Source organism: Prinia subflava, chromosome 3 (assembly GCF_021018805.1).
Source record: "Prinia subflava isolate CZ2003 ecotype Zambia chromosome 3, Cam_Psub_1.2, whole genome shotgun sequence".
In the NCBI taxonomy this organism is placed as follows: Eukaryota; Metazoa; Chordata; class Aves; order Passeriformes; family Cisticolidae; genus Prinia; species Prinia subflava.
This window is the reverse complement of record NC_086249.1, coordinates 37,049,406-37,076,128: the sequence shown is the minus strand read 5'-3', so window position 1 is coordinate 37,076,128 and position 26,723 is coordinate 37,049,406. Positions and strand designations below refer to the sequence as shown.

Sequence of the window (26,723 nt, the reverse complement as noted above, 5' to 3'; positions counted from 1 at the left end):
GGGATTTTGTTTTATATTTAAATATTAAATTGCTGAAACCAGGTGTTACATGACCACAAGATTATATAATATTAATACAGTTTCAATGAGTTATTATTTGTTTGGGAACTCTCCCATAGATTATATACAATATTAGAACTTCAAGATCATTAGAACAGTTGTATGAAGTTATTTGAAAGCTATCCTTAGTGTCTGGCATCAGGACAGCTCTTACAGAACGGTCCTTGGATGCAGCTGTTCAGTCACTGAACAAGCAAATGCGTCTCACCTCCATTCCTCTCAAACACACTGCCTGGGATTGTTGTCTCCTGTGGAGCTTTGAAAGTATGAAGACAAAAAATTGTCAACTGAACACATGGAATCTTTCGGATTTGCAGTGTGTCTGGAATTTCAGTTCTGACTGAACTATGGCTGGTGAAGAAACTGCTTTAAACATGTGATGGCAAGGGCCAATAGCCTTTTAATGTCACCTCACGTGGTATTAAATAGGACTGTGTTTAGCAAAGGCCATTTTTGGTTTCCTCTGCAACTTGGAAGTGCTTGAAATGCTCAAGACTATTTTTTTTTCAAATAATCTCTGCTAAGAAAATGACTAGGGAACAGCTGAGTGGAAGCTTTTGCTTCTTTTAATCTTCAGGGAGGCCAGTGGCAAAGCTGTCCTTGTTTCTGCTTGTTTCCTTTTCCACCACTACCTAAGGGTGATGCAAGGCCAGACCCTGACCAGGCAGTGCCTCTCTGAAGCTGCTGTCAGGAGATGTGTGCTTGTTCATGCACATCACCCTTCCTTCCCTAAGGTGATGTGTAGCCTGTGCTGAGAAGGTAATGTTATATAAGGGAGACTAGGAGCATTTAAGGGAGATTATTTTGGCATAAAATAATCTCAGGCCACTGTCTGATATCTAGAAAGATCTTGATGCTATGTACCATAATCTCTTATGATAAAATGTGAAAAACTAAGGGTTCATGTTTTCATGTTATCGTGTTATGTTCACGTTTTTAAAACCCTCCAGACAGGCTTCAGGCTCTTTAGGGGCCTCCAGCCATTGTGTTTTGTCATTGAACCTAGTCTCTTTGAGTAGTTAAAGTTGTTGTGTAGGAACAAACCTTTTTTATAAGACAGGCACAAAAATTAATTTGACTTTAGGACTGAAGTATACTTCAATACAAAAAGTGACAATTGTACGGCAGCTTCTGGACTGCCTGTGGGGAGCTGGTCCATAGACCCAGGCCCTGCTTCTCCAGAGACTGAAGGAGGTGATGGGAGGCTGTATGCTGCTGCTGGCTCTTCATGTGCCGTGTAGCAAAGGGTGGGCTGGAGGAGCTCCCTGCCCTGTGCCCTGTTTCAAGGGTGGAACTGAGGGCAGGAGGGGGGATTTGGATCTGTGACACATCTAGTTTGTCATTGCTCACATATCTGCTGCCAGTTAAATTAAAATCAATTGCTCAAAGAAAGCTTGTTTATATTTGCTTTTTCAGACCTTTTTATTTTTCATATAACTGTAGAATGGTGTGAGTTGGAAGGGACATTAAAGAACTAGTTTCAACCCCTTCTGCCATGGGCAGGGGTTCCATTCTCTAGATCAGGTTGCTCAAGCCCCCATCCAACTTGGCCTTTATTGAACGTGTCTGGGCATGGGGTTTCCACAAGCTCTCTGGGCAGCAATTTCTGTCTTTTTGTCATTGTAATCTGCTGTGCTCAATTTGTGGGACAGAAGGATTGCACTTCTTTTGGTGTTTTGAAGGTAAGTAGCATTGAGCGTGAATTGATCTTGGTAGAGTTCTATTAGAAAATCTTCTGACTTTCTCTGACAGAAGTGTTAAAGCTGGACAGTCTTAAGATATTTACCTGATGTTATTGTTGTGAAGTACTAATTTTGTAATCAAAGTGCAACAGAAGAGTTTACATCATGACAAATCTTATTTGAGCAAAACAGGTAAGTAGATTCAGCAGGCTGGCATGCTTAAAACCATTTGGATAGTTTTGTCATGCTTTTCTCATTTCATGATCTAATGCTTTGTAGGTAGTTGGATTATGTGTCTTGTATCAGCTGAACAAATATATAGCTATCTGGATTTCTGGTATTCTGATATTATAACACTAAATTCTTTAGTTTTCATACTTTATGTGGTGCCAGTGCTTGTGGTTTGGATAGCTCTCCTGTTACTTTCCTTCAGTTATTAAATGAAAGTTATTTGATCCTACAGATCTAGAAGTGTTCAGCTAGTGAAGATCTCTGTGATCTAGCGGGAATGTTTCCTTGCATCTTGCTTGTGTAACCCAATAGTGTTTCTCCCCTTCCCTGATCTGTGCCTATACTTCAGCACTGTAATTTATGTGTTTAAAAGACTGTAGTTTTTTAAACTGGAGCTCTTACTTTTAGCTTTGGGACACGAGGGAAAATCCAGTTTCCCTATATCCTTGTTGTTCCAGCTTTCCGATCTCCGCTTCTTTCACTGACAGTCTGCGTTTCCCAGGTGTGGGAGCGTCCACACCCCTGTCCTTCAGGGCACATGTAGTGGTTTCCTTGTTCAGTGTGTTCCATATCCCTTCATCTGCCCTTGTGGGGCAATTTAGATGCTATTTTGTCTTAAATAGAAGCATGGTCAGGCTTGAGTGCCGCTTTCCAGTTGCTTGCCAAGGGTGCGAACCCAAACAGGAGAATACTGCCTTGCTAGGCTCTGCTTCATGAGATTCCTGAGAGCACACACATGGGTCCAAGGCCAGGAATGAAGTGTCCAGGATAGACTGTTGCACCCTGCCTACCATTGAGCAGCTGCCAAAGGGCAGGAAGCCTGACCTAACTCTTTGAGGAGTCAAACTGATCCCAGTTGGATGGAAACAATTGATGAATGTACATGTTCTCTGTTTTTGAGAGGCTGTTGGGGAATAGGTAAGGTCATGGGAGTACAGCTTCTATCAGATCCTTCTGGAAATCCCTTTGTGAGTTGTTTTATTGCCTAGTCAGCTCTGAGTAAAAGGGAAAAATACATACTCCAAGGAGTGTGAGTAACTTCTGATGCTTGTCATGCTGTCAGGGTAGAAGTAAAATCTCCAAGGGTATTTCAGGAACTGCAAGTTCTCTCATATTTCTGCTCAATACATGCATTGTTTCTAAATCAAAACCAGGGCTTTAAGGAAACAACTCGGGTTAAAAGCAATCTGCTTCTTAAAAGTCAGGTCTTGCTTGTGCTAGTCAGTGGCTCTGGAACTTTCTTGGCTTCTCTTGGAGAAACAGATTTGATAGTACGCAAGCACTTGAAAGGAGGACTAATGTGACAGGTTGCCTGGTTGTATGTGTGGGACTGTCTCGAGAGTTCATAGTTTTCTGTTTGGCTTAACTCTCAAAGCAGTTTCCTTTTACTTAAGTATGGGAATAACTTTGGCTATGAACTCTGACAGCAGTATGGCCTCTGTTACTTACACTACCATTGAACTGAACTATTAACTGCACAGATGCTAATAGCAGTTGGGTTTTTTTTAAAAAAGAGGTTTTGGAGAGGAAATTAGGAGTGTAAGACTACAAATAATTGAACCTATAGCTTTCTCTAGCCCTATTTAAATTTTATTAGTCTTTAGGGAGGGAAATTCTGTCCTTCCAGCTTTATCTTGATGTCCAACAAATTGATGCTACCTTACATGAAAGGGTAAACCCAAAACTTTCTCTTTTCCAGACTACACATGTAATGTGACTTGAAAATATGAAATAATTTTGTCATAATGAAGACTAGTTTTGACACATGCATATGTCTTGAAAGGTAACTGCATCATGAGAAAATCATCTTGAGGCAATCCTGTTTTGTACAAATCAATCTACTCAATATTATGTTTTCCTTATGTATAGCATTTTTCTGGAGGAGAGATGAGCTCTATCATCTCATCTGTATTTCACTGTGACTAGTTCGATCTTTTATACATTAATAAATGTGGATTCCTTACTTGCTAGCAATGATAAAATTATTTTAATGTAGTTCTGGGTGCATTGGTGGCTGTTCTTTGTCTCAGGGAAGTTCTAATCTCATTGCTACAGGATGGCTGTATTTTATTTATATCAACCAAGGTGGTATAATAGTGGTAATATATGTACACTTTACTTTGTGTGTATGAAAAGCCCCATACACAGATAGAAGTATAAACATATGAAAATATTTTTATACAGTATCTGTAGCAGAGATCTGAATCTTTAAAGCATTCTACCTGAAGGCTTAGGGGTGACCTAATTGCTTGCCTGTACCTGAAGGGAGGAGCCTGCAAGAAAGTTGGAGAGGGACTTTTTACAGCAACATATAGTGACAGGACAAAGAGGAATGGCTTCAAACTGTAAGAGAATAGGTTTAGATTACATGTTAAGAAAAAAAATCCTTACTGTGAGGGTACAGGTTGCCCAAGGAAGTTGTGGGTACCCCTTGCCTGGAACCGTTCAAAGCCAGGCTGGATGGAGCTCTGTGCAGCCTAGTCTAGGCATGGGGGTGGAACTAGATGATCTTTAAGGTCTTTCCATACCAAAACATCCTGTGATTTCATATAAGGAGAAAATACCCTCTTTTTGGGGGCAGTGGAGGGTAAATTACAGACTGATTTGTGTGTCCACATACCAATGTTATTTTCTTGGCTGGATTCTCCTCAGCTATTTTGGGGGCATTGATGTGTAATGACAGCCTAAAACAGAGCAGCACAGAAGCCTGTGCATCAGACAGTGTAACAGAGAATCCATATCCTCATGATCTAAAGCAGAAGGTTGTGGGCTCCCCTTGATCTGAAGGTTTGTCCATCAGGTTGAGAAGTGAGCTTTTTTCTCTGAGAAATTACTTGGCAGAAACATAACTTCCTGAAGGTCTAAACAAGAGCGGGCTTCTGCTTTATTTGCTTCCAGGAAAAGCTGGATTATTATATTCCAAAGAGCAAAAGTAGAAGGAAATAAAAAGTCTGTTATCTTGAATGAATTTAATAAAGCTAAAATATCAATATATAAAGACACTGAATCATTCTAGCTTATTAGCAAAACTAACAGACTGCTTCCTCTTGACAGACTGCAGTTGATTTTAGTGATCACACAGACGTTTTGGTGTCCAGAACAAGCATTTCTTCTTTGCCCTTTCTGTGGTATGAGATATAAACTGTCTTAATGTGCACCATAAACTGTTCTGTGGTCAAATATCTAACATATATTGAAAACAACAGTTAGAGTCACTTCATGGAGCAGTTCTGGTGTAAATGAAAGTCTTGTAATAAGCCTAATGCTGTTCTTAGTGTGAAGAGAACAGGGTTGTGGCTGTAATATTTGAAATCTTTGCTCATCCCAGGATACACATCTTCTTGCTAAAGTTAGAAATACTGAAAAATGTCAAACGGAACAAATGTGGTATTGTCTTTCATAACATTTGAAGAACATATGATGAATTGCCCTTTTGACTGCAGTTGTTTCTACAATTGTTTCTTATGCTGCCAGTTTTGCCCTCTTGGAACTCAAAGAAGGATTGCAAAAGACTCATGGCTTTGAAGATGGTGCCTTTGGCAACCATGTTGCACTGGATAACTACTTAGGATGTCACTTCCTTGGTCTGAGAATGCTGAGACTTTTGTCACTTTTCTTGATTTTTTTTTTTTTTTAATGGATCAGTATTTTAGTCAAGATTACAGGGAAGATTGGCATTTTTAAGATGCCGTTGCTATAATCAGCATTTCTGTCTTTAATTTGAAGAAAAAGTAATGCTGCACAAAGCTTCAGGTTTTATTTTGGAAGGCTAAGATACGAAGATCACCACTTCTGGCAGCACATACTGCCATGTCACTTACTCGGCAAGGTGGGAGATGGCTAGTCAAGTCTTGAACAAATCAGCTTTACTTCTTAATTTGGCAAAAGCCTCTCTTTGCTCCTAATTCTTCCCTCCTGCTCCCTGCCCCCTCAAAGCCTCTCCAGCTCTGGGTTTGTAGGGGAAATTTCATATATATTCCATATTCAAGATGCTGCTTTTCTTCACTGGGAGCCTGAAGTTTAGTGTGCAACCACCTGACATGCTACATTAAGTCTGCTTGAGGACTTTAGCATGTACTTTTTGAGTAGTCAGCTCTTTGATGCTCCTCCTTGCCATGATCGTGAACTGATCTTGGAGGTACTTGAAGTACCTGCAGCCCTTTACACAGCATATGTATTTGAGATGCTATATCTGACTGACGCTTTCTGCGATTATTTTTCTGTGATCACATGAAGTTTGTGAAAAGATCTTCCATTTTTCTTTTTAAACTATTTAGAACACCCTTGGAAATAGATGTACAGATGACAGGACAGATATTCCTTCAGGGTATTTTTTTTCCTATTTAACCAAGTTTCTCTTGCATAGTAAGCTTGTTGCAGAACTGGAAACATCCTTGAATCCTTCTCTACAGCACTTGGTACAGCTCTTGATTGGCGAATTCATCTGGGCTGCCCCAGCTGCCCCTGGATACAAAAATTCTGGTATGATCTGTTTATCTTACATCTGAAGGCAAGATTTGGTCTGAATATGTGATAACCTGAGACTTGCTATGCAGATTAAGGACTCTTTGTATTGAGACATTTTAAATTACTTGGCTATCTGAAGGAATTTCAGGTTGAAGTTAAATTCAAAGGTATGAAAATGATTTGAGTGGGCCCATTTAATATCTCTGGGCCCTCCATACGATGTTTTTCTCTGCACAGTAGGAGAAATTCATCAAGCAGAATCATGGTGTTGTTTAAAAAGCAAGTTCTGCTGTTTTGAATCAGTGACAGTCATTTGATTGACATGTTTTAGGAGTGGCTGTGAGGAGTCATTGGGGTAATGACACTGTGTGCTCTTAAGTATCTAAATCAGCATGTGACCCAGGCTGAGCACTGCAGTAATACTGAGCAACAGCTATGGATTGGCCTGTTCGTTAGCTTTTCTCTTAGTTTTGATCTTACTTAGAAGAGTAAATTGAAGGTATGCAGCTGGGATCTCATCTTCCATGATCCATTTGCTAAATGGTTTTGTGTGTACAGGTTGAATTTCAAGTGAATCCTGTGTTGTGAAAGTACTCAGGCATCCTCTAAACTGGTACTATTTCTTTTCAAAGTGTGAACTAGTGAAGTATTCACAGTTAGTCTTTGGCTTTTAAAGGTTTGCCTGGCTCTCAACAAGTATATCCTCATATATTTCTCTTCTCTAAAGCTAAGGGAGGGATGAACTCTTAAAATTTGGCTTAGAAATGTGTAATTTTAAGGATTATCTCTCCATAGTACTGTTTTCAGTGAGTTAGTAAACAAAACAACCTCCCTGTTAATATTTCTACTTCTGGCTTTACAAGAACCTTACAGGTGATGTGTTTTCAGAAATACAGCCTGCTCTGTTCCCTGTGCACTGCCTCATCTGTTGCACTGTGTAACAAGTGGATGTCCCTACTGCTGTCAAGTTTGATATCTTTATGGTTTTTTAAGCATTGTGATATGGTTTTAAGAGTAGAAGAAAGCCAGAGTGGTTTTGTGGATACTCTTTAAGAATTTCCTTATTGTTGAGGAAGTGTGCAAATGCTTCTTCGATAATTTTTGTGAGTTGAATGTGGAGGTCCATGTTGTTGTTGCTGTAGAGTTGATTGTATTACACTGTACATGTTCCAATATTAGTAACTAAGTATTTTCAAGTCTACTGATGTTTTGAGTATCCATTTTATGGGCCATAAACCATGGGTTTTGTATCAGTTTATGTAAGGAGGCGACACATTGCACATAGAGAACGCAACTGTGTTGGAATTGATATTTCCATCCCCAGCTAAATTCTGAGGGTACACAAAAGCAGTTAAATAACCAACTGTTTGAAGACTGATCAATTGTAGGAATCACAAAAGAGAGGGAAGAGTGGAACATGACAACAAGTCCTGTAGTTGGACTACTGCAGTAAACATAAAATAATGTTCACTAGGCTTTGTGGCCATATGCTTTCCACCTTGTAACCAGGTCTTTGGAGGTTGGCCTGTTTACTTTCGGAAACTGAATTTGTTTGCTGACCTAGTCAAGCTTGGTACCAAACTTGGAAGACTGGCAAAAGTGAGGATCTGTTCTGAAAGTGGTATTTCTTTCTAAGTTTCAAGGTTAGCTCTTGCATGTGTGCTATTTATTACGGAAAGCAATTCCAATGACTCTTCTGCCCAATGAGTGTTGCTTTAAATAGTTCTATTATGTTTTGCCATCTTTGGTTTAAACATTAGTTTTTCTTGCCTTAATATCAATTACTCCTTTTCTCCTGTAAATTTGCTTCCACCACATCTTTACAGATCTCTGACACAGCAGCCAGGCAGATGAAAGTCAAAGATTTCACCTAACGTGGTGAAGCTTCTAGGTTGCAATCAAGATACAGTGGAAAATTTCCCATGAAGTAGAGTTGGCCAGTGTTACCTTGATTGGGGTTATGCAATGGATTCCTTGCTTAATTCTGAAGTTCTCCTTGGAATATTTTTCATTTAACTCTGGGGGAAGGGGATGTGGTTGGTATTTTGATTGAAACCACTTTTTTCAGCATAGTGAAAGAATTGTTACATCTGATGATTCACATTATCCACGGATGGGAAGGAAAACAGCAGCTATAAAAAGTAAATTCTTGGATTGGTAAAACAAATTGAGCTGGCACTTCAATAAACTCTAATAAGGTTATGGAATTTATATAACCTCATTTATATCAGAATTAGTGGTTTGGAAATTAATTATAGGATGATGGAAGAAGTTTATTTGGAAAACCCTTTAAACTGCTGTAGCTAGCAGTACTTTGTAGATAACTACAGAAGCAAATAGTATGTGCAATTGACTTAGCTCATAGTTAAACCAATGTGTAAGTTTAACATCTCTTACTGCGGGAAACTGTTGTGTGAGCGTCATGTTAGGTCTTCTGAGATGGAGGAATGGCTATTCAAGAAGGGTGAATCACTGAATACTCTGAGTTGGGAGGATCATTAAGTCCAGCTCTCAAGTGAATGACCCATAGGAAGATAATACCAACATGATCTTCCAATCGTGTAATAATAATACCAATAATGTATGTAATAATACCAATCATGACATTATTAGCACCATGCTCCAAGCAACTGAGAGTGGATGAAATGGGGGCAGCCAGAATGTAAGGCTGATTTTGGCTTTATGGGGTATGTCTATCAGAGGTCACAGATCCGGGGGTGAGTGGCTCTCTTGAGCTAAAGATGCCTTCTGGCCTATGTGATGCTATAAGCCACTGACTTCCTGAGAACTTTCCCTATGGGCCATGGATGGCTGTATGCCTACAATGAACCATGAGTGTAGTGGCTGCACAAAATTCTGTCATCTCTATCTCCTGCTGCCTTTTCAGTGACTTTGTGAGCCTTTCCAGGGAAATGCAGGGGAGGAAAGAGGAGACTTAGAGCTGATTATCTTATACTAATTGTCCAGTTCTTCTCTGGGAACATATCTGGGTATTCAGTTCTTCTCTCCTATATTTTTAAGATGAGCTTAGGGAATGGCTATTGTCCTGATGGAGTCTTCTGTACTTGGTTTTTGCAAGTCCTTCTGAGTTGTGTTTTTTCTTGGCAAGTATCTGATACTGCGGTTCTGTGTTGTATTCTGTGTTGCCTCACACACCAACATTTCTTGTAGTGGGCAAAACTCTGGTGGGAGGGGATGAATGGTATGGTGTGCTGCTTCTGAAAAAACGCAACCAAAACAAAGCAAAAAAATCCCCAAGAACAATATCAACAAACACTCAAAAGCGCATGGTGCACACACAGAAAAAATGCTTAAGATCTAACTGTATAACCTATACAAGTTTCCTAATGTTTTTTATCATAGCATGAGGAGTCTGTTCTTGTTTTTAGTGAAATCAGCAGAGTTTTTGATGACATTAACTCTAATTACATTGACTTCCCAGTTGACTTCAAGCATCATATGAAAAGTATTTGTATTTGCTCTGTTAACCTACAAAATAAATCCCAGAATCTTTGTCAGTATTGTGATTCAAATATGAAGCTGGGCACAGCAGGGATTTTTCCTGAGGTTTTAGGAAGTGAGAATATACAGGTATGCTATCACAAGGTTTATTAAAGATCCTGAGCATGCAATCCAGAGAAGACCACACGAACTCTGCTTTAGGATGTTTTTGTTTTCTGCTTGTCAACAAATTTAGTCTGCTATGAGGATTTATAATAGTGAACTAATAATGTTACTTGATATTCTGTATGGAAACTATGCAGACAGAGAACAATAAAATCTGAAAGTTTATTTTAAGGCAGTAATGCAAGTAAATGCTCTGCTGAAGGTTTGTATTTGTGGTTGCAACTTGTTAAAATGGAAATGGAAAAACAAACAGGAAGAGCAGGTGGGATAGGTTTATGGAATATGGCACTATGTCTTGAATTTAACTCAAGCACGGAGACCTTAACAACCTTAACCCTTAAATGCATTTATGTCAGAATTGTTCATATTTTTAGAAACAGGGCCCCCCATCACGTCAAAGGTCTAAAAGTAGAATAAAAATAAATTAAAACCTGATTTCCTTAGCTTTCTCAGTTTGAGCTCTGTAGCTGACTTTTTACAATCTGATTTTTTTTTCATATTTATTCTCTGACACTTGGTGGTCTTATGAATGAATTTTTAAGCCCTTGTAGAGCTCTAAACTGATAATGTTACTCTGATTCAACTGACCGCTTAAGCATGTGCACATGTCCTCTACTGGCTTATGAAGTGTTCATATTTATTAGAACAACCTACTGAATCAGAGCTACTAAACAGATGGACGGACTTTTAAGTGAAGCTGTATATTTTTAATGTTTGATGGAAATTGATATGCCAGTACCATAAAGTTTGATTGACAGGCATCTCTCCAGGTTTCCCCAGGGCAGCTGGGTGCTCTGTGCTTGGGAAGGAAAACCAAGTTTATTATGGCTAAGTGAAAGGCTGGCTATATTTGTTTCTAATATTCTATTTCTGTCAGAACTCCTGACAAAATTTAGGCTTGATGGATACTCAGTAAAAAAGGCAGGGGTATTCCACAGGTGTGAGTTTATCCAGATACATTCTTAGGATTACTATTGATTTCTGCTCCATCACGCTTGTTCTAGTAAAAGATTGATTTAGTCTTGCTTGATGTGACTCAAAGACACCTACCCCTTGATGTCAAGCACAGAGTAAAAGCTAGGGATCAAAGTAGGGATTTTTACTCTAGTTACCAGTAATGAGTTGCCCACGGAAGGATATAGTTCCCCATGGTTTCCAAATGTTTGTTCCCTTGCTTGCATAGGTGTTCATTATATACCCAGTGAGAATGGGGTCTGGTTTATTTGGCTTAACTGCACTAGCCTATAGGAGCAATAGTTGGTTTTCTTTTTTGAAACACAGCAGCTTTAAGTAGTTACAAGAAACAGAAATAATAATTCATACTTTTTTACTGTATAAGCTGTTAGGTTGTAAGTTAGCCCTGTGTATGGAGGCATATATTGAGAGTTTCACAAAGTGCTGGTAAAATGAAGTGCCTGATTTATAATCCTTGATTTATAGTGTTTTGGGGTATTATTAACAGTGTTACTAATTCTGTGTCATCTTACCTGTAAGATGATTAAGTTCCATGACCAGGGCATGAATTGGAGGCTTATCCATAACCATGATGATAAGCTATGGAGAGACTAGTAATCTCAACTGATGAGAAATATCACCTTTTATAAGTTTTCCCGTGGCTTTTTCTTTTGAGCAAGAGATGATGGATATTCAGTAACCCTCCTGAACTTGCCCTCAGATTCTCCTCTGTAGGGGGTAGTGATTGGACTCTGGCCTTTACCCTCCTCTGGGTCAAGTGAAAAATGAGGGTGTTCCCTCTGAGGTGCCCCAGGTGCTAGACAGGCAATAAGGGCAAGGAGTTCTCCCTTGGTTTCCAATAGTCAGAGAAGCATTTAATCCTGTGTGTAAATTCACAGAAGGACAAGGGTTAATTCTGCACTTGAGAGCAAGAAAAAAGTTTGAGCAAGACTGAGAGGAAGCAGTAAAGAAAAAGAAATGACACTCCAAGATCCCAGGGGCAGGGGTCTTGGGATAAAATTCTATTATTGATAACATTACCCAAACTGTGTCCATTAACCATCCTTGGAGTTTCTGTGAATGTTGTCACTGCACAGTAGTGTTGAACTAGATAAAACAGCTTTCTTCCCAGAAGACTTACCCTCGTTTTCCCAACACTGGTCTCTAATGGTTTAAGAACAGTCATCTACCTTGTGTTAGATTTTCAGGTACAGTGTAAATAAGGCATGCCATGAAGTCATAAATCTAGTCCCTCACATTTGAATGGGGAAACAGGGAATTATGCAGTCATTCTTTCAAAGAAGAAGGTGCAAAAGGTAATCTGTGTCTGAAATGGCACAGACACATTGTGTTCTCTCTTGCACTTGTTGACTTAATCTGTAAATGTGCCTCCAGTTTGGGACTAGTTTTCTAGTGAATCAGTGAGTTTGTTTTGATTACCATACTAATGAGTGCAGTGCAGTGAGAGAAAATGAATCGTAAAGCAACTTTTCCTCTTTTCCCTCACCCTTCCCCTTTGTGTGAAAGTGGCCTGCTTCTTTTCCTGCCTGTTTGGCCCAGGAAAACTGATGTATTTGGGCTACAATTGGGAAGGCTGTATCACAACTGCTTTGGGCATGTCCATCATGCAGGACTGTGTGGTCAAGATGCTGGAGTCTGCTGTGAAACAAGGCGTGTTCCTAGGCAAGCAGAGGCAGCTTTTGCTGATTTGTGACACAAGTCAGTATGTCTGCCTGAGATACTGTTAACACGTTAGCTCACGTCAGTGTCAGTTTGGGGGCATGTATATTGTGCTTTGTTGCAAGTCTGGAGATACCTTGCTTTAGTTGGAATGCACTTTTCTTGTGTTAGGAAGAAACATTTTCTTTCTGTTTTTTCTTCAGGCCACAAGAGCTGCTCTGACTCAACATTGTACCAGTCTAGGGGAGTCACTGGGCAAGGAAAACGATATTGCTCTGATTATTGATGGCCACACACTGAAGTACGCCCTTTCATTTGAAGTCAGGCGGAGCTTTCTGGACTTGGCACTCTCCTGTAAAGCAGTCATTTGTTGCAGGTAAGGAATTCTGTGACTCTTTTGGGTAACAAAATGGGCATGAAGCCTATGAAAGTCAACCTAGTACACATGCTGCCACACTTAGGTATGCTGGAGAGCAGCTTGCTTAGTAGTGTCTGTCTTCCTCCTCTGGAGGAGGAAGCATGTCCTTCATTAAAATTGTGTCACCAAATAGTGCAATTCCTCTGCCAGTGTCAGTCCTAGCTGAGTCTGATCTCTTCTATAAAGTGATGAAAGATTGTGAGAAAACATTGTGCCTGATTATAGTAGACACTGATGAGAAGGAGTGGCGTGGATGTCATTTGTAATCAAAACATTTGTGTGACTGTTCAGCTCAGCTCTAGGGAAAGGTCTCTGGATCAATTTAAGTTTGTCTTCACTTCTAGTTGTGTGTTATGTGAGCATGTGGTAACAGTGCAATTTGCCCCTTTAAAATGTTAGACTACTGCTTGCTTTGCTAAGTCATAGCAGAGTTTGTTCCTGTTTGTGGATATAGCCATAAACAGATACGGTCCCATGTCATGACTGCTTCAGAAGGAAGGAAATCAGAACCCCAAGAAAATGAAAATCAAAAGCTGGCTTACTTTAGTTTTTGTGCAGCAGAAAGGCTACATCATTTTTAACTTGGAAAGATTATGTGGCTTTTAGGATTGTGTGTATTTGTGCTCATTGCTGGTATTTGGGGAGACCTGTGACTTAAGAGGAATTGTTGATTTAGGCGAGCAGGAAGTTTTATTTGCGTTCTAGAAGTAAGACCTGCTTTGTGGGAAATGACTGTATGGAGACCTTATACTACTTTTTTTTGCGGTCTTGCTTACCTTTTATGTTTGCACCTTTGCACAAGTATCACATGGCAAAAGCAATGCTGTCCATGTACCTGAAACAGCTGAACCCTTGGGCTTTTTATCTGACTAGTTTCTTTCCATTTGTTTTCTGGACTGCTGTACTGTTTGATACTGGGGCTAGAGCTGTTCAAAGCGTTCATTAATCACCTGATGATTAGATGGAGTATGTCCTCAGTGAGTTTACAAATGATACAGGACTGAGGAGTGATTGATAACACTGAGGGCTTGGCTGCCCTTCTGAGGGTCTTCAGTAGGCTGAAGAATCAAGCAGTGCAATCTCATGAAGCTCAAGAAGGGGAAATGCCAAGTCCTATGCCTAAGGAGCTACAACCCTTTACAGCAGTAAACTGTGGGGGTTGCCGAGCTGGAGAGCGCCTTTGTCCAGAAGGATCTTTGGGTCTTTGGTGGACAAGCTGTCTGTGAGCCAGCAAGGAATCCTGGTGGCAAAGCAAAGACTGTTACCCTGGGCTGCAGTGTAAAAAGCATTGGTGAAGGTTTGAGGGAAGTGATCCTTCTCCGCACTGGTGAGGTAACTTCTGGAATGTTGTGTCCAGTTCTGGGATCTTATATTCAGATAAAAGATGCAAACAGGTTCAGTGGAGAGAGTCCAGAGCAGGATCATGAAGATGATAAAGGGGCTGGAGCATCTGCCATGCAAGGAGAATCTGAGAGCTGGAGGTGTTCAGCCTAGCGAAGAGGAGGCTCAGAGGGGTTTGTATCAATTTGTGTGAACATGCAGTAGAAGTGAATGGAGATGAGAGAGACAGGCTCTTCCCTGTAGTGTTCAGTGACAGCAGTTTTTCTTCTGCTGCTGATTAATTTTTTAAAATTTGGGTAGGGGGTAGAGGAAGAAGGCACAAAGCCTTAGAGCAGAGATCTCATTTCTGCAGCTGTTTCATGGAGTGACAAGTATTTTACAAGAGGGAGCTAACACAAGTGCAGCCATCTTCAGAATGCAACAGGCCCCACTGTATGGCCTGTACATATGTGCTCTGTTTGAGGGCAAGTTAATAAACACAGAGCAGATAGAAAGCTCCTGCTTTTCTGCTCTATCACAATGCTTTGGCAGAGATCCTTCCAAGGCATTTTTTTAGTTTCTTTCTTGAAGATTTGACAAGTGAAGTCAAAGACCTATGTAGCTGAAACAAATCATAAATTGCAAATTATTAAAATTATTCATAAAATAGATGTAATTAGCTGAATATAATGAGTGGTTCTGTTTTGCCAAGAGACATGCAATACTGGACATTTCCTCTTCCATTATTTCATGAGGGGAGCCAACAGGAGTTTTATTTATTAGTGAATTAGCAAATTGAGGAACAGTGCAGAAAAAATACTTTAAAGTATAAATCAAAGGGGAAGAGATGATGTAATTTCATAGCTTAAAAGGAGGAATGAAAATAATTGAGTTTTAAGTCTCCAGGGTAAAAGAGGAATGCTTTTAATAACCTTTAAGGCTTTTCAGGAACCTTCCAGTCACTTGCCAGGTGCTTGATACTGAGGCAAGAAAAACTTTTTTTTTTCTTTTAGTGCTTTGGGTTGTTTTTGATAGTACTTTGTGTGTCAAATAAGGCAGTGCACTTATACTTCACAGGAAGAGGTTTTAAAATGAAATTGACAAAGAGAACATTTCAAATTAGAGCTAGTCTTCAAACAAAAATGTTAATTGAGAGGGGGATGTGGCTCTTTAACTTAGTGGTATGATGTTTAACCACAGTAGGAGGAGTTGCCCTGCTATTCTCAACATTGCATAAATTCATGGGGCTTAATATTTCATAAATTTACTAAAACATTTTCATCTCCTCTGGGGAGTTTCAGCTGCATTTGCCATTCAAAATTTCTTTTAAAATATAGTTAAGACATAGTGTATATTCATTTTCGGGGCTTTAGGCATAAACTGTAGTTGAACTTGATTCTCAGGGGTAATCTCTTAAAATGAAACTCTAGTAAACCTGGCTCCTTTTTGCATTAAGAGGGAGAGATGGTATCTTCTGATGGGGTTAAGTCTTGCACTAATACAGTGTCTCTAGCAGGCCACTGGCACAGTGGAGAAAAATATACCCCTCGGGAGACCTGGTAAAGCTAGCAGAATCAAATCAAACAACCCTTTAAGAAAAAGCCTTGTTTGTTAAAAGTTTTTCCAGAGACTGACAGATCTTATTATCTTTCCTCACACTGACTGGGATGTCAGTATGTCAAGAGCAAGCAAAACTTACTTTTCAGTGGAAGTAAATGTTGTTTGGATGGCAGTTGAACTCATGACTTCATTTGTGAGATCTGAGCTGATGATTGCCTCTCTCTGGTTTTCAAATGTTCCTTTAATGGACCTGTTTTTAGTGAGGTTTTGTGAGACACAAAATGTTAAGGCTTGGGTAGAAGTGAGATTATTCTTTTAATAACAAAATGGAGTATTATCATTCATCTAGTGTTTATACACTAGCTGATAGGTACAGTGTATTGCTGCATCTGGCCTTGAATATAAAAATAGTGGAGAAGTATTGCCAACTTGTTGTTGGCATTTAATGTTTAATTAATTCATATTTTTTAAATTCAATTTAATTTTTAGTTTATGAACAGCCTGCCTTGAATTGGAAGTATTTGTAATTGAATTAATGCAGTGTTTCAGAAACACATTTTTATGACTATGCTTTGGCAACTTTTTGTTATTATTGGATAGAACTTCTTTGCAGGTGGCAGTGGTTCTGGCTTTGTATGGGTTTAATGCCATATTAACAAGACATCCATCAGGAAGAAGCAATCCATCAGCATTTAAGAGATTAAAAAATTCTAAGCACTTTATAAGTACTTCAGTACTTAAAATTAATAGTCAGACAGCAGAAGTCGTCCTTTGTTTAATTTCTTTCACAGATGTAAGCACAAAAAAAACAAGCATCTCCAGAGAGATGCATAAGACTGGGACCCCATCCCACACTGGGCTGCTTCAGTATGATTCTTTTCTGTTTTGCTTGTGTTACTGACCATTTCTGCAGTACTGTTTGAGGTGATGGTGCTGGGATGTTGTTTCTTTTCCCTACCTGTACTTAGATCCTGCAGATTTTCAGCTGAGTGAACAGTGAGTTGATGCCCTTGTAGGAGGGGTTTCAGTGAAGAGGAAAATAAAAAAAAGTCTCAATTGCTGTACAATCCATCAACTTTACTGCCGTACTTTGATCAAATGTCCTGTTCTGCAGAGATGTCTATAAAGTGGTGCAGCATGAACAGAAATTGAGAAAATCCAGCAACAGCGATTTCTATGGACTATCTGCCACTTCCACAAGGGCAATTGCCATGCCATGGTTACTACATCAGGATTGTTTTGCTTGCTTATACGTGTGAAAGGTGTATGCAGTTGTTGCTCAGCATCTGAACACTGACTTCTGGAGGGCCTCTGCCCAACCTCACCAGCTAACTTGAGGTGATAGTGGCACAAACTGTTGTTTTCAGTACCTTGAGCAATATTGGAGCTGTAATGATAATAGTTAGGAGCTGAGTGAAAAAAGAAACAAGGTGAGAAAATGTATGTTTTCTAAACAACCCCCCAGCAACAGGAAAACCCTGTTCTACCTATGTTGCTATTCCATGTAGGATGCAGGGAGGCTGGGGCGAGGACACGAGCCCACAGGCATCCCTCTGAGAACAGACACTAAATGTTCTGAAATGAACATACCCTTTGATTAGAGAGTGTCTGCTTGAGTGTGGAAAGGGAAGGGATTTAATGAATTGAAAGCAGAAGAGTCGGGAAGGGAAGGCAAAAAGCTTGTGAAGAGTACATGTTGCTAATTGTTAGAGTCACTTCATCAGCTACGGAGAGAAGAGAGATGAGGAGACAAGAGAAAATTGTCTCAGCACTCCAAGTTGCACCCATAGCTGGGGTGCTTCTGGTCTTCCATCATGATTTGGAGGAGACACTAAATACATAGCTGACAAAATGAACATCTGGAGTTCTTCTTAAATATTTATCTCCCCAACTCACATATTGTTGCTGATGTTAGTATTTGACAAAATGATTATTCTGTGCTGTAGTTCAGTGTGTATTTATTTATTGAATCAAAACAGTGTCTTGCTGACTTCTATCAGATAAGATCCCCATTTTCGTGACAAAAATTGCAACTCAATTCTGATTAAGAGTATTCTAGCCAATTCTAATGGTAATTGGTCCCATAGAAAATTATGGATGTGTTACATTTTCCTGTATGTACATCTTGTGTTTCCCCTCATCTGTCACCTACTAAATAATCAATGCTCATTGTCTTGTTCTATTTCTACCAAATCATGACAGCAATATTCATCTCATGACTTTGAAAATCATGAGGGAAGAACTATTCTGACAGCTTTAGTGTTTGTAGATAATTGAAGTGGGAGGAAGGTTTGGAGTTGCAGCATTGCATGGTGCTCCCTGCACTCTTGAATAAATACTCACAGATGATTAGAAATGATCACCTAAACTGTTCAGTATGTATGTAGGGATGTTTAAAGTAATCCTGGGACTTTCTTATGATTATTTTTCTTAAAAGCCTGTTGGCTGCTTTGCAAGAGATAAGTAAACTTGGAAAATGTCACCAGTTCTGTGCTGGAAAGCTAATATGGGCAAACTTTAGGAGAGCTTGGTCTTATAAATTTTGGTAATTATATTGTCCTCTGAGTGGCAAAATGAGTTTCTGCTGCATGTTTGACTTCTGTTCTTTTTAATCAATGTTCTGAGCTGTGACAGTTCCTGAACCTCGCTCTCATAGTTCAGATCATTCAAATACATAGCTAGCATTTAAAGGGGAAAAAAATGACTGCTTACACTTAAACAGTAAAGATACTGTTTTGACTGATATTGTTTTTTTAATGACACAGGTGAAGCATGTTTCCCTTGGGTAACTATTAACTGCCTGACAGGCTGAATTTACATGGTTCATGCTATGTGGCCAAACATTTCTTACTGCTTAACTTCTTCCCATTATTGTGACTGTTCCTATTCTTAGAATTATTTTGCTTTATTTCTTCAGATGAGGAAATAATTCAAATGAAGTAATCTCCAAGTTGAATCAGTGTTCCAGTTTCCACTGCTATTCACAATTTGGCAAAATGTTTGCCTTTTTGAATTTATTAAAGAAAAATACTTAGCTCATTGAATAAGTTTGTATTGTGTTTTAAATTTGTGTATGACAGTTCAGATCTGGTATCTGTTTTAGTGTTCAGGTTCTGTTCATATTGTATGACCAGCTGAGTGAGTTCTCATTCTCATAACTGATTATGAATGAATTATTTTTCTGAAATATTCTGCTTCACCTCTGTTTCCTGTTTCTGTTGCCATTCTTACTAGCAAGTTTAATTACCACCAAGTATTTGGAAAAGGTTGGAGGAAAGGCATGCGTACAGCTAAAATCAACCTTTTTCATTGGTAATAATTTTGTAGGAAACAATAAATGCATGTCCTGACAATGACTTAGTAAGTTTCTCCTTCAGGTGGTGTTTATCCTAGTTGTTACTATTAAAATTAATTTGTTACCGCTTTTCATTGTGAGCCTAATATTTAGGTGACCAAAATCTTAGTATTTCATTTGATCTATCTCATCAAATGCAAATGAAATTTGTCTCTTGAGCAACAGGGTGATAATACTCACAAACAGTTCCAAATGGTATCTGTGTCTGTTTCTTCACCATACAGCAGTAGCTTGTCCAAATTGCTCCTGGTCCCTTTAGTTTCTGAGCAGGAGCAGCCAGCAGTGCTATGTTTAGTGCTACGCTTCCCAAATCGGAAAATGAACATTCCATAGATACTGCACGTGACAAAAAACTATGCTGCTGGAACGTATGCTATTTTAGAAGAAAGATAAAACTGTGGTCTGGAATACCTTCTGTTCCATGAGAAATTCATAGTACTGGTATATTTTTCTTTCCACAAGTATTAGTGCGTTAACCCGTCTTCTGGTCAAGTTCCAAATGGAATGGTTACTTTCTTCCCACTGAAATTCCCCTGCCTTCTTTATTGAATATAATATTCTTCACTTCCTATGCAAAGCTGTTGAGGGTGACGGTGTGAATGCTAAAGGTCACCAGGTTTTAATTCAGAGGTACTACAGCAAAGTTGAACTTATGAACCCACCTCTAACTATTTGCATCCCTTCCTTTTAAGCTTCTGTTTTTTAAAAACAGTATTAGGAGCATAAGTGTTATCACCACTCTCTTAAAGCAAGATATGTGGGGTCTTTTTTTTGGAGGGGAGATGTTTGGTGTTTGTGTTTTTTTCTGCCTTTTTTATGGTTAGAGCGGTGGTGCATGTTTTATTCTGGGCTAACCAAAATCCCTCCAGTTTGCCAGTGCAAATGTAAAGTCACTTTGTATCTTGGCTAACAAGAGAATGTTTGAACTCTTGCAAGGTGGCTGGTGTGGTGTGTGTAATACACGGTCTCTGACACAGTGCACAGAAACATTCATTGGAGTACGCACTTGTGTCTGCTAGGAACAGCAGACACAAGTGCGTACTAGAACACATTACTTCTTAATGTGGTGAGATGAGTGGGCTAACTGCAGCTCACTCTCCTGTCTCAAATAAAGCTGCTTCCCAAACCAAAGATGTCAGACACTCTGATTCTCCATTAGGATTCAGTAAAACCAGTTTTTTCCTGTTTAGGCATTCTGGCACAACTGGACTCTTGTCACAGTTGTCCTTATTTCTTACCACTTGTCTGTTGTGCCAAATACTCTTTTCCTGAGTTCCTGGAACAGTGTCTGCTAGAGAGTGACTGTTTCGTCTTACAGAATTCCCTGGTGGCCCATGAGGTTGGATGGAGGCCAAAGGTCTGGTGCCTTTCTGAAGCCTTGTGACTGGTTTGTGAAGGTTTCTGACTGTGTAGAAAAGTTCCTTAATTCCTTGCTCACCAGGTTGCAATTGCAAGGCAATATTTTACCTTTTCTGTTTTCTTTAATTTGGTTTGTCAAATGTTACAAAAAAATAGGTAGCCTTGTCTTGATAATTTCTAACTATTCTGAATTTTCTTCTCTAAATATTGTGTGGTTTTAAAGATCTCAAAACTTTTCCTAGCAGAGAATTTGAGGTTTCTCCTTGCTGTTACTGAAATATTTATTTTTGTCTTCCAAGTTTAATATTTGAATTTCACTAAAACCCTAATGCATGAAGGTACAGAAGACAAAGGCCTCTAAAGAATATGTGGTGCTGCACTGCATTCAGAAACAAGACTCAAACCAACTGTAATATTACTCCTTTCACAAGATCCAACAAAGTCTTGTGCTCTATCCCACAGGACCAGCTTAAATATTGTATTTTCCATTGTTAAAAGTACAGATATAAAATTACAGAGGCGGGAACAGTCTGTTCTGCAAGCTTCTTAGTACTGCGGGGAATTACCTTCATGAGGACTCTGGGCTTTAGGGCACTGTAGTAATATGTGGGACACTGAACTGGTAAAACAGCTCTGGTCAGAGTTTCCAAAAGGGCTTAGTGTTGGTAGAAGCTGACTCTAGAGTACATCTAACTTCAGTAGGAGCACAGCTGAATCCGTGCTAGATGTTTGGAAAAATTTCACCTTACATTGAAAAGAATGGCTAGGTTTAAATGTATTTCTCTGCTATTCATATCCTTGAAGTCATGAAAATAAAACCAAAACTAGGCTTGAGGGAAATAGAGTAAACCTGATTTGATTCAACAGGCTAGACTAGGAAGCAAACTCTTTAAGTTTGTTCACATGAGTAGAAAAATGAAGAGGCTCTGGCTCCAGTGGGCTATGCAGTTTTTGGCCTGCTTATATGCTTGAAATGTGTAGATCTGTAGATCTTTAACTGTGAGTAAATACCACCATATTCTGCAGGGCAAATAAGGCTGCCCAGTTTGAAGCCATTTAACAAAGTAGCCATGTTGGTGGTGTAATAGCTTTTTGGGGCTTAGTTTTTCCTTTGCACAGTTTCCCACAGACAGTGGAAATAATTCTTTGCAGAATCCTCTGCGTTATGCAGAGCAATACTAAACTCATCCTTTTAAAAAATGGAAAGTCTTATCTCTATGCTAATAATACTCCTCAGTACTTCTAAGAAAAGGCAAGTGAGAAAATGTGTGAGCAGTACCTGGACTTGCAAAGATATACTCCAGAACTTAAACTAATTTTCTGCTGTATCAGAACTACCATTCAGCTTAAGGACTCTGTGTTCTGAGCACCACTGGCAGGGTAAAAATGGTAGAGACTTGGATTCTGCATTCACTAGTAGGCTTTTCTTATGCTTTTTCTGAGAGATTTAAATAGCTCCTCCCTGTTCTGGGAAGGCTGCTGTGATATCTTGTTTTGGCATGTGTGTTGAATGCATTTTTCTTCTACTCTTTCGAACTTACTTGTCCAATAGTGTCTAGAATAGATGACAGTGATAGACATTGAAAATTATGATCTCTCTTAAATCTTGCTCCTTCATATCCCTCTTATTTTATTGTTTTCCATGTCATGGCACACTTATCCTTTTAAATTTCTCTGTCTCACAGATCTTCTGTCACATCTCACTTTGTATAATATGTGGTCTTTGTGCATTCCCAGGATTGTTTTATTTATGCTCTACATAAACCTTTTCTTTTCTACATAAACACACAAATTCAACTTCCTACAGAGAGCACTTTGATCAGAGCTTTTAAACCTGTATAGGGTGTTATCTGTGGCTCTTTGCCTACATGTGGTCTTGAAAGAGCTGTTACTTGTGGGCCCTCATAGGGAGCACCAAGGAGTCCTAAAAACAACCCAGAGCTTGACATAATGTGTTAAGGTGCCGAAGTGAAGACGAGCTACGAACTTGATACAGCTGGACTGCAGACATCTGTTTGAGAACTCAACTGCCTGTCATCTCTCTGCAAAAGAGCTTCTTGTTGTTCGGAAGCATGTGCTAAGCATTCAGAGGTTACTGGCTGGACTGATCCTGGTGAGTGGGGAGGCAGGTGAGTGCAGTCTCTGTGGAGGTTGAAAGGTCATCAGAACTGCTCTGCAGCTCAAGAATGGCTGCTGTGATTATGTATGTAGCATCATTTGCTGTGGTTCACTCCCCTGTAGTCTTTCACTTGGTTTTAGTCTTTAATCTGGTGAAATGTAAAGCTCAGAACATCTGTATGCAGAAGGTGAAAGGTCATTTTTGCATATAGTATATTCAGTGTCCAAGTCAGTGCCAAGTTTCTCCGAAACTTTCTACCTCTCCATTCCTCGTCCTCCAAGCCAGGTGCATCCATAAGCCTTGGTACTGGGTTGTACAGATAGATCATCATCCAAATGGCAGTCTTCATGGTGTGATGGGTCTCTTGGAACAGTGGGTCAGTGATTTTGTCAGGAATGACTCTGTACACAGCCATAGTGGTACGAGTGTGTCCAGGACCAGCTGAGATGAGATCACTGCCCGCAGGTCAGGTGTGTTTGCACATCTCTTGGCTCTGTTGAGGCTTGTTTGTGGGACCTTTGTGTTATTCTCCAATCCTCCAGCAAGTATCCTTAAAACTAGCAACTTGTAAAAACTAGCAACTAGTTCATAAAACCATCAGAGTTAGTATAGCCAGACTTTGAGAACTGATTTTTTACTAATTTTTATAAATAGAAAGTAGCCGTACTGTGGGGTTTTCTGCTGCTCAGATTGGGTCTTTGTAAACTTTTGAGTACTGGTTGGTACAGCAGGAGCAAGAGCTGTGACTTAGAATTGGGGATGACCTGCAGAGCAACAAGCAACTGCAGGATTGTTTTGCTACTTTGCAGGATGTTTTTTGCAGCTGCATTGCTGTTGGTTAAGAAGGTCCAACTTCATATTGGAAGGGTAAAATCAAACAATGCTTGTAAGCAGTTCCCTTCAAGGAATCAGGCACAATTGCTTTTAATTCCTGGTGCTTGTGACTGTCCCTCCCCTGGTGCTGGGTGGTTGATTTAGCTTTATTTTTTCAGTACAGCTGGTTTTAGGAATCTAAAGAAGAAATGTGTGCAAGCTTTCTTCTTCATTGTTTCTCATGTCTGTTTCTTTTGATAACCAACATGTGTGGGCTGGAAATCTAAGCTGTTCAGGGATGTTTGGTTAGGGTAGACTTTTAAAGACAGCATAGAGCTATGTTTTATTCTGCCCAAGTGTAAAAATCTAATTGCTGAGCTCAGGCGTTCTTAGCACATTCATGGGATTTGCTGATTTTGTTTGACTAGTTGAATGGGTGTAGTAACTAGTGGGGATTTAAGAAAAATTGTCTGAGGAGCCCACTTAATGCTTGTTTATAACAGTAGTTGTTCTGTGAGACTGTCTTGCTGTACTTGTCAGCTAAAACCCTGTTTTGGCCATGTCTACTTCTAACAATGGACCTGGGGTGATATGGAACTACAGAAGGGACCACAGTGGGGTCATCTGGCCTGACTTTCCTGCTCAAGCAGGGCCATCCTAGAGCACATGGCACAGGATTGCATCCAAATGGCTCTTGAATATCTATCTCACTGAGGGAGATGCCAAAACTTCTCTGTGCAGCCTGTTCCAGAGCTCTGCCTCTCGCACAGTGACTGACACACCTGTGGTACCTGCTATCCTGGGTACCCACAGATACATGGTGACTTGCTGTCCTTTTATTGCACACTACTGCCACTAGCATTTTTTGCATTTTGATAAGTCAAAAATGTGGTGAAGTAGTCTCAAACTACTGAATAGCTACTCTGGAAACTGCAGACTGCATTTGTGAAAGATTCAGTACCTTGCTGTATGGCAGTGCTTCTTTGAGGTATTTTCTTCACCACAAGGTGACTTTTATTCACATTTTGAACTTCAGAGTTTTAAAATATCAAGTGCCTTCACATTTAGAGAGTAATTATCATATGGCTATTTTAAAAACAAATGACTACACATGATTTTATGCTTTATAAGCTGATCTGCATATACAAGTGTATGCAAGGTTCATGCAGGTTGTGTGAACAGGAAAGTGCAGGTATTTTTTCTTCCTGTGATAATTTTTTTGTTTTTTTGGGGTTTTTTTTGGTGTTTTTTTTTGTTGTTTTTGTTTTTTTTGTTTGTTTGTTTTTTGGTTGTTTTTTTTTGTTTGTTTTGTTTTTTAGTGGTATGGTTAACCTGAATATAAATATGGACAGAACACAGGCATCCCATTATGGTTGGCATGCCTCATAAAAGCATGGTATGTCCCAGTGGAGTTGCTTGGAGCTCCTGGGCTCTGAGAAACTGCGTGCTTTGAGAAGCTGAATCCCATCTCTGCCTCTCTCTGCACAGTTTGTAGTGTTTAACCAGTTGTTTTGAGGAAGTATATCAGCCTTCCATGTTGTGGATTCTGATGAGCCATCAGAGTACTCGGAGAGAGGCTGCTGAATTCAATCTATGTCTATGGCTGGAGAAGAGTTGACCTTCAGGTACTGTGTATGCTGCTTGGGCATCAATGCCCACTGTCACTTAATGGGTCTTTACCTCAGCTTTTAAGGCAGTGAACACGATGTCCTGGTGGGACTGGAGAGTGTAGACTCTGTCTGAGGTGATAATCTAAACTAAAACAAGGGGTGAAGATGCAGGTTGCTTTGGTAAGTAACAGGCATTGGTTGGGGGCCCATGTAGCCCTCCCCAAAGCAAGCTCTGCACCTGATTTTATTTGAAAATAGAAAAGTAAAAACTGCTTAGACATCACTTGATTTTTTTTTAAATAAACCTGATCTAATTACTGCTGGTATCATTTTTTTTGGTTGGTTTTTTTTGCTTATCCAGAAAACTAATATGATATGGACAAAAAAACGCTCTGAATATTTGGTGTGGTTAGTGGGGTCCCTGACTGTCCCAGCTGTGAAAACCTTTGGATCAAAGCAAGCTGGCACTTAACTATTCTTTCCTCTTCAACTACTACTTTCAAATTGTTGGTTTAAAACAAATATGTTTACTTCAAATTGCACATAATAAGTGTTCAAATTAAACTGTAAGGAACTGCATGCAGAAGAAATTGAGCCTGATTTAGTGTCAGAAATAAAGAAATGGTGAGTTAAAGCTTCAGCTCTGCCCTTCAACTCTTCAACAATGCAACAATGTACCGCATTACAAAGTTTTGGAGCTTTCACTATGCAGGAGGAGTGTTGTGACTCTGGAATGCAGTTTTAGTGTTAATTTTTCTGGTTTTGGTTTCCTCTTTTATCTCCAAGTAACAGTTGGTGGGAGTAGGGAGAGGATAATGTAGAAATGTCTAAGTCCAGAAAACAGATGGCAACAGCTTCTTTAAAGCTTTTATGCTTTATTAGATGAATAAGCATTTAGGGACCTTATAAAAGCACATGTCCTGGACCCAATAACATATCCTTAGTCCTTAGAGCTTAATATTAATGTTTCGATACAGTTGGGATCTATTACAGGATATAAAAGCTCCAGATTCAGAGCTCTGTTTCAATGGTATTTGTACCTCTTATCGAAGGTTGGCTCCTGATGTGCAGTTCACGGCTCTACTAAGAGGGGGAAAAGTGTTCTGGCTGTTTTTGCAGGTGTCTCTGGGGGTAAAGCCCTTGATTGGTCTCTGCAGTCCTTTGCTTAGAGATGGGTCGTGTGAAGGACCGCAGGTGGTATAAGGGGTCAGACTTGGTTGCTCTTCCAGTGACTGGCAGCTTGGAAGAGGCATATTTTAAAGTATGTAAAGCACAGCAACAATTTCTGTACCTTGGCACTCTAGGTTCAGATGCAGTTTGCGAAAACAGGAAAGAATGGAGCATTTTGCCTCAGTCCCAGGTGTGTCGTGGTGTTGCAGTGGAGGCAGGTCTATCATTTCAGGGTTCTCCACAGCAGGGCAAATGTTTTCTGGGCCCTCTTAACTTAGAGAGAGTTGCAGTAAGCCTA

The 26,723-nt window shown here is 39.7% G+C and overlaps 1 protein-coding gene across 3 annotated transcripts in view; it reads left to right on the top strand.

Moving 5' to 3' along the window:
* The window catches only part of ATP8A2 (ATPase phospholipid transporting 8A2), a 280,952-nt gene that overhangs the window by 70,588 nt on the left and 183,641 nt on the right, over positions 1-26,723 (top strand). For all 3 annotated transcript variants that reach the window (XM_063394699.1, XM_063394698.1, XM_063394700.1), the window contains one exon: positions 12,905-13,077. In XM_063394699.1, coding sequence (XP_063250769.1) covers positions 12,905-13,077 — 173 coding nt within the window. The remainder of the gene's footprint in view (positions 1-12,904; positions 13,078-26,723) is intronic.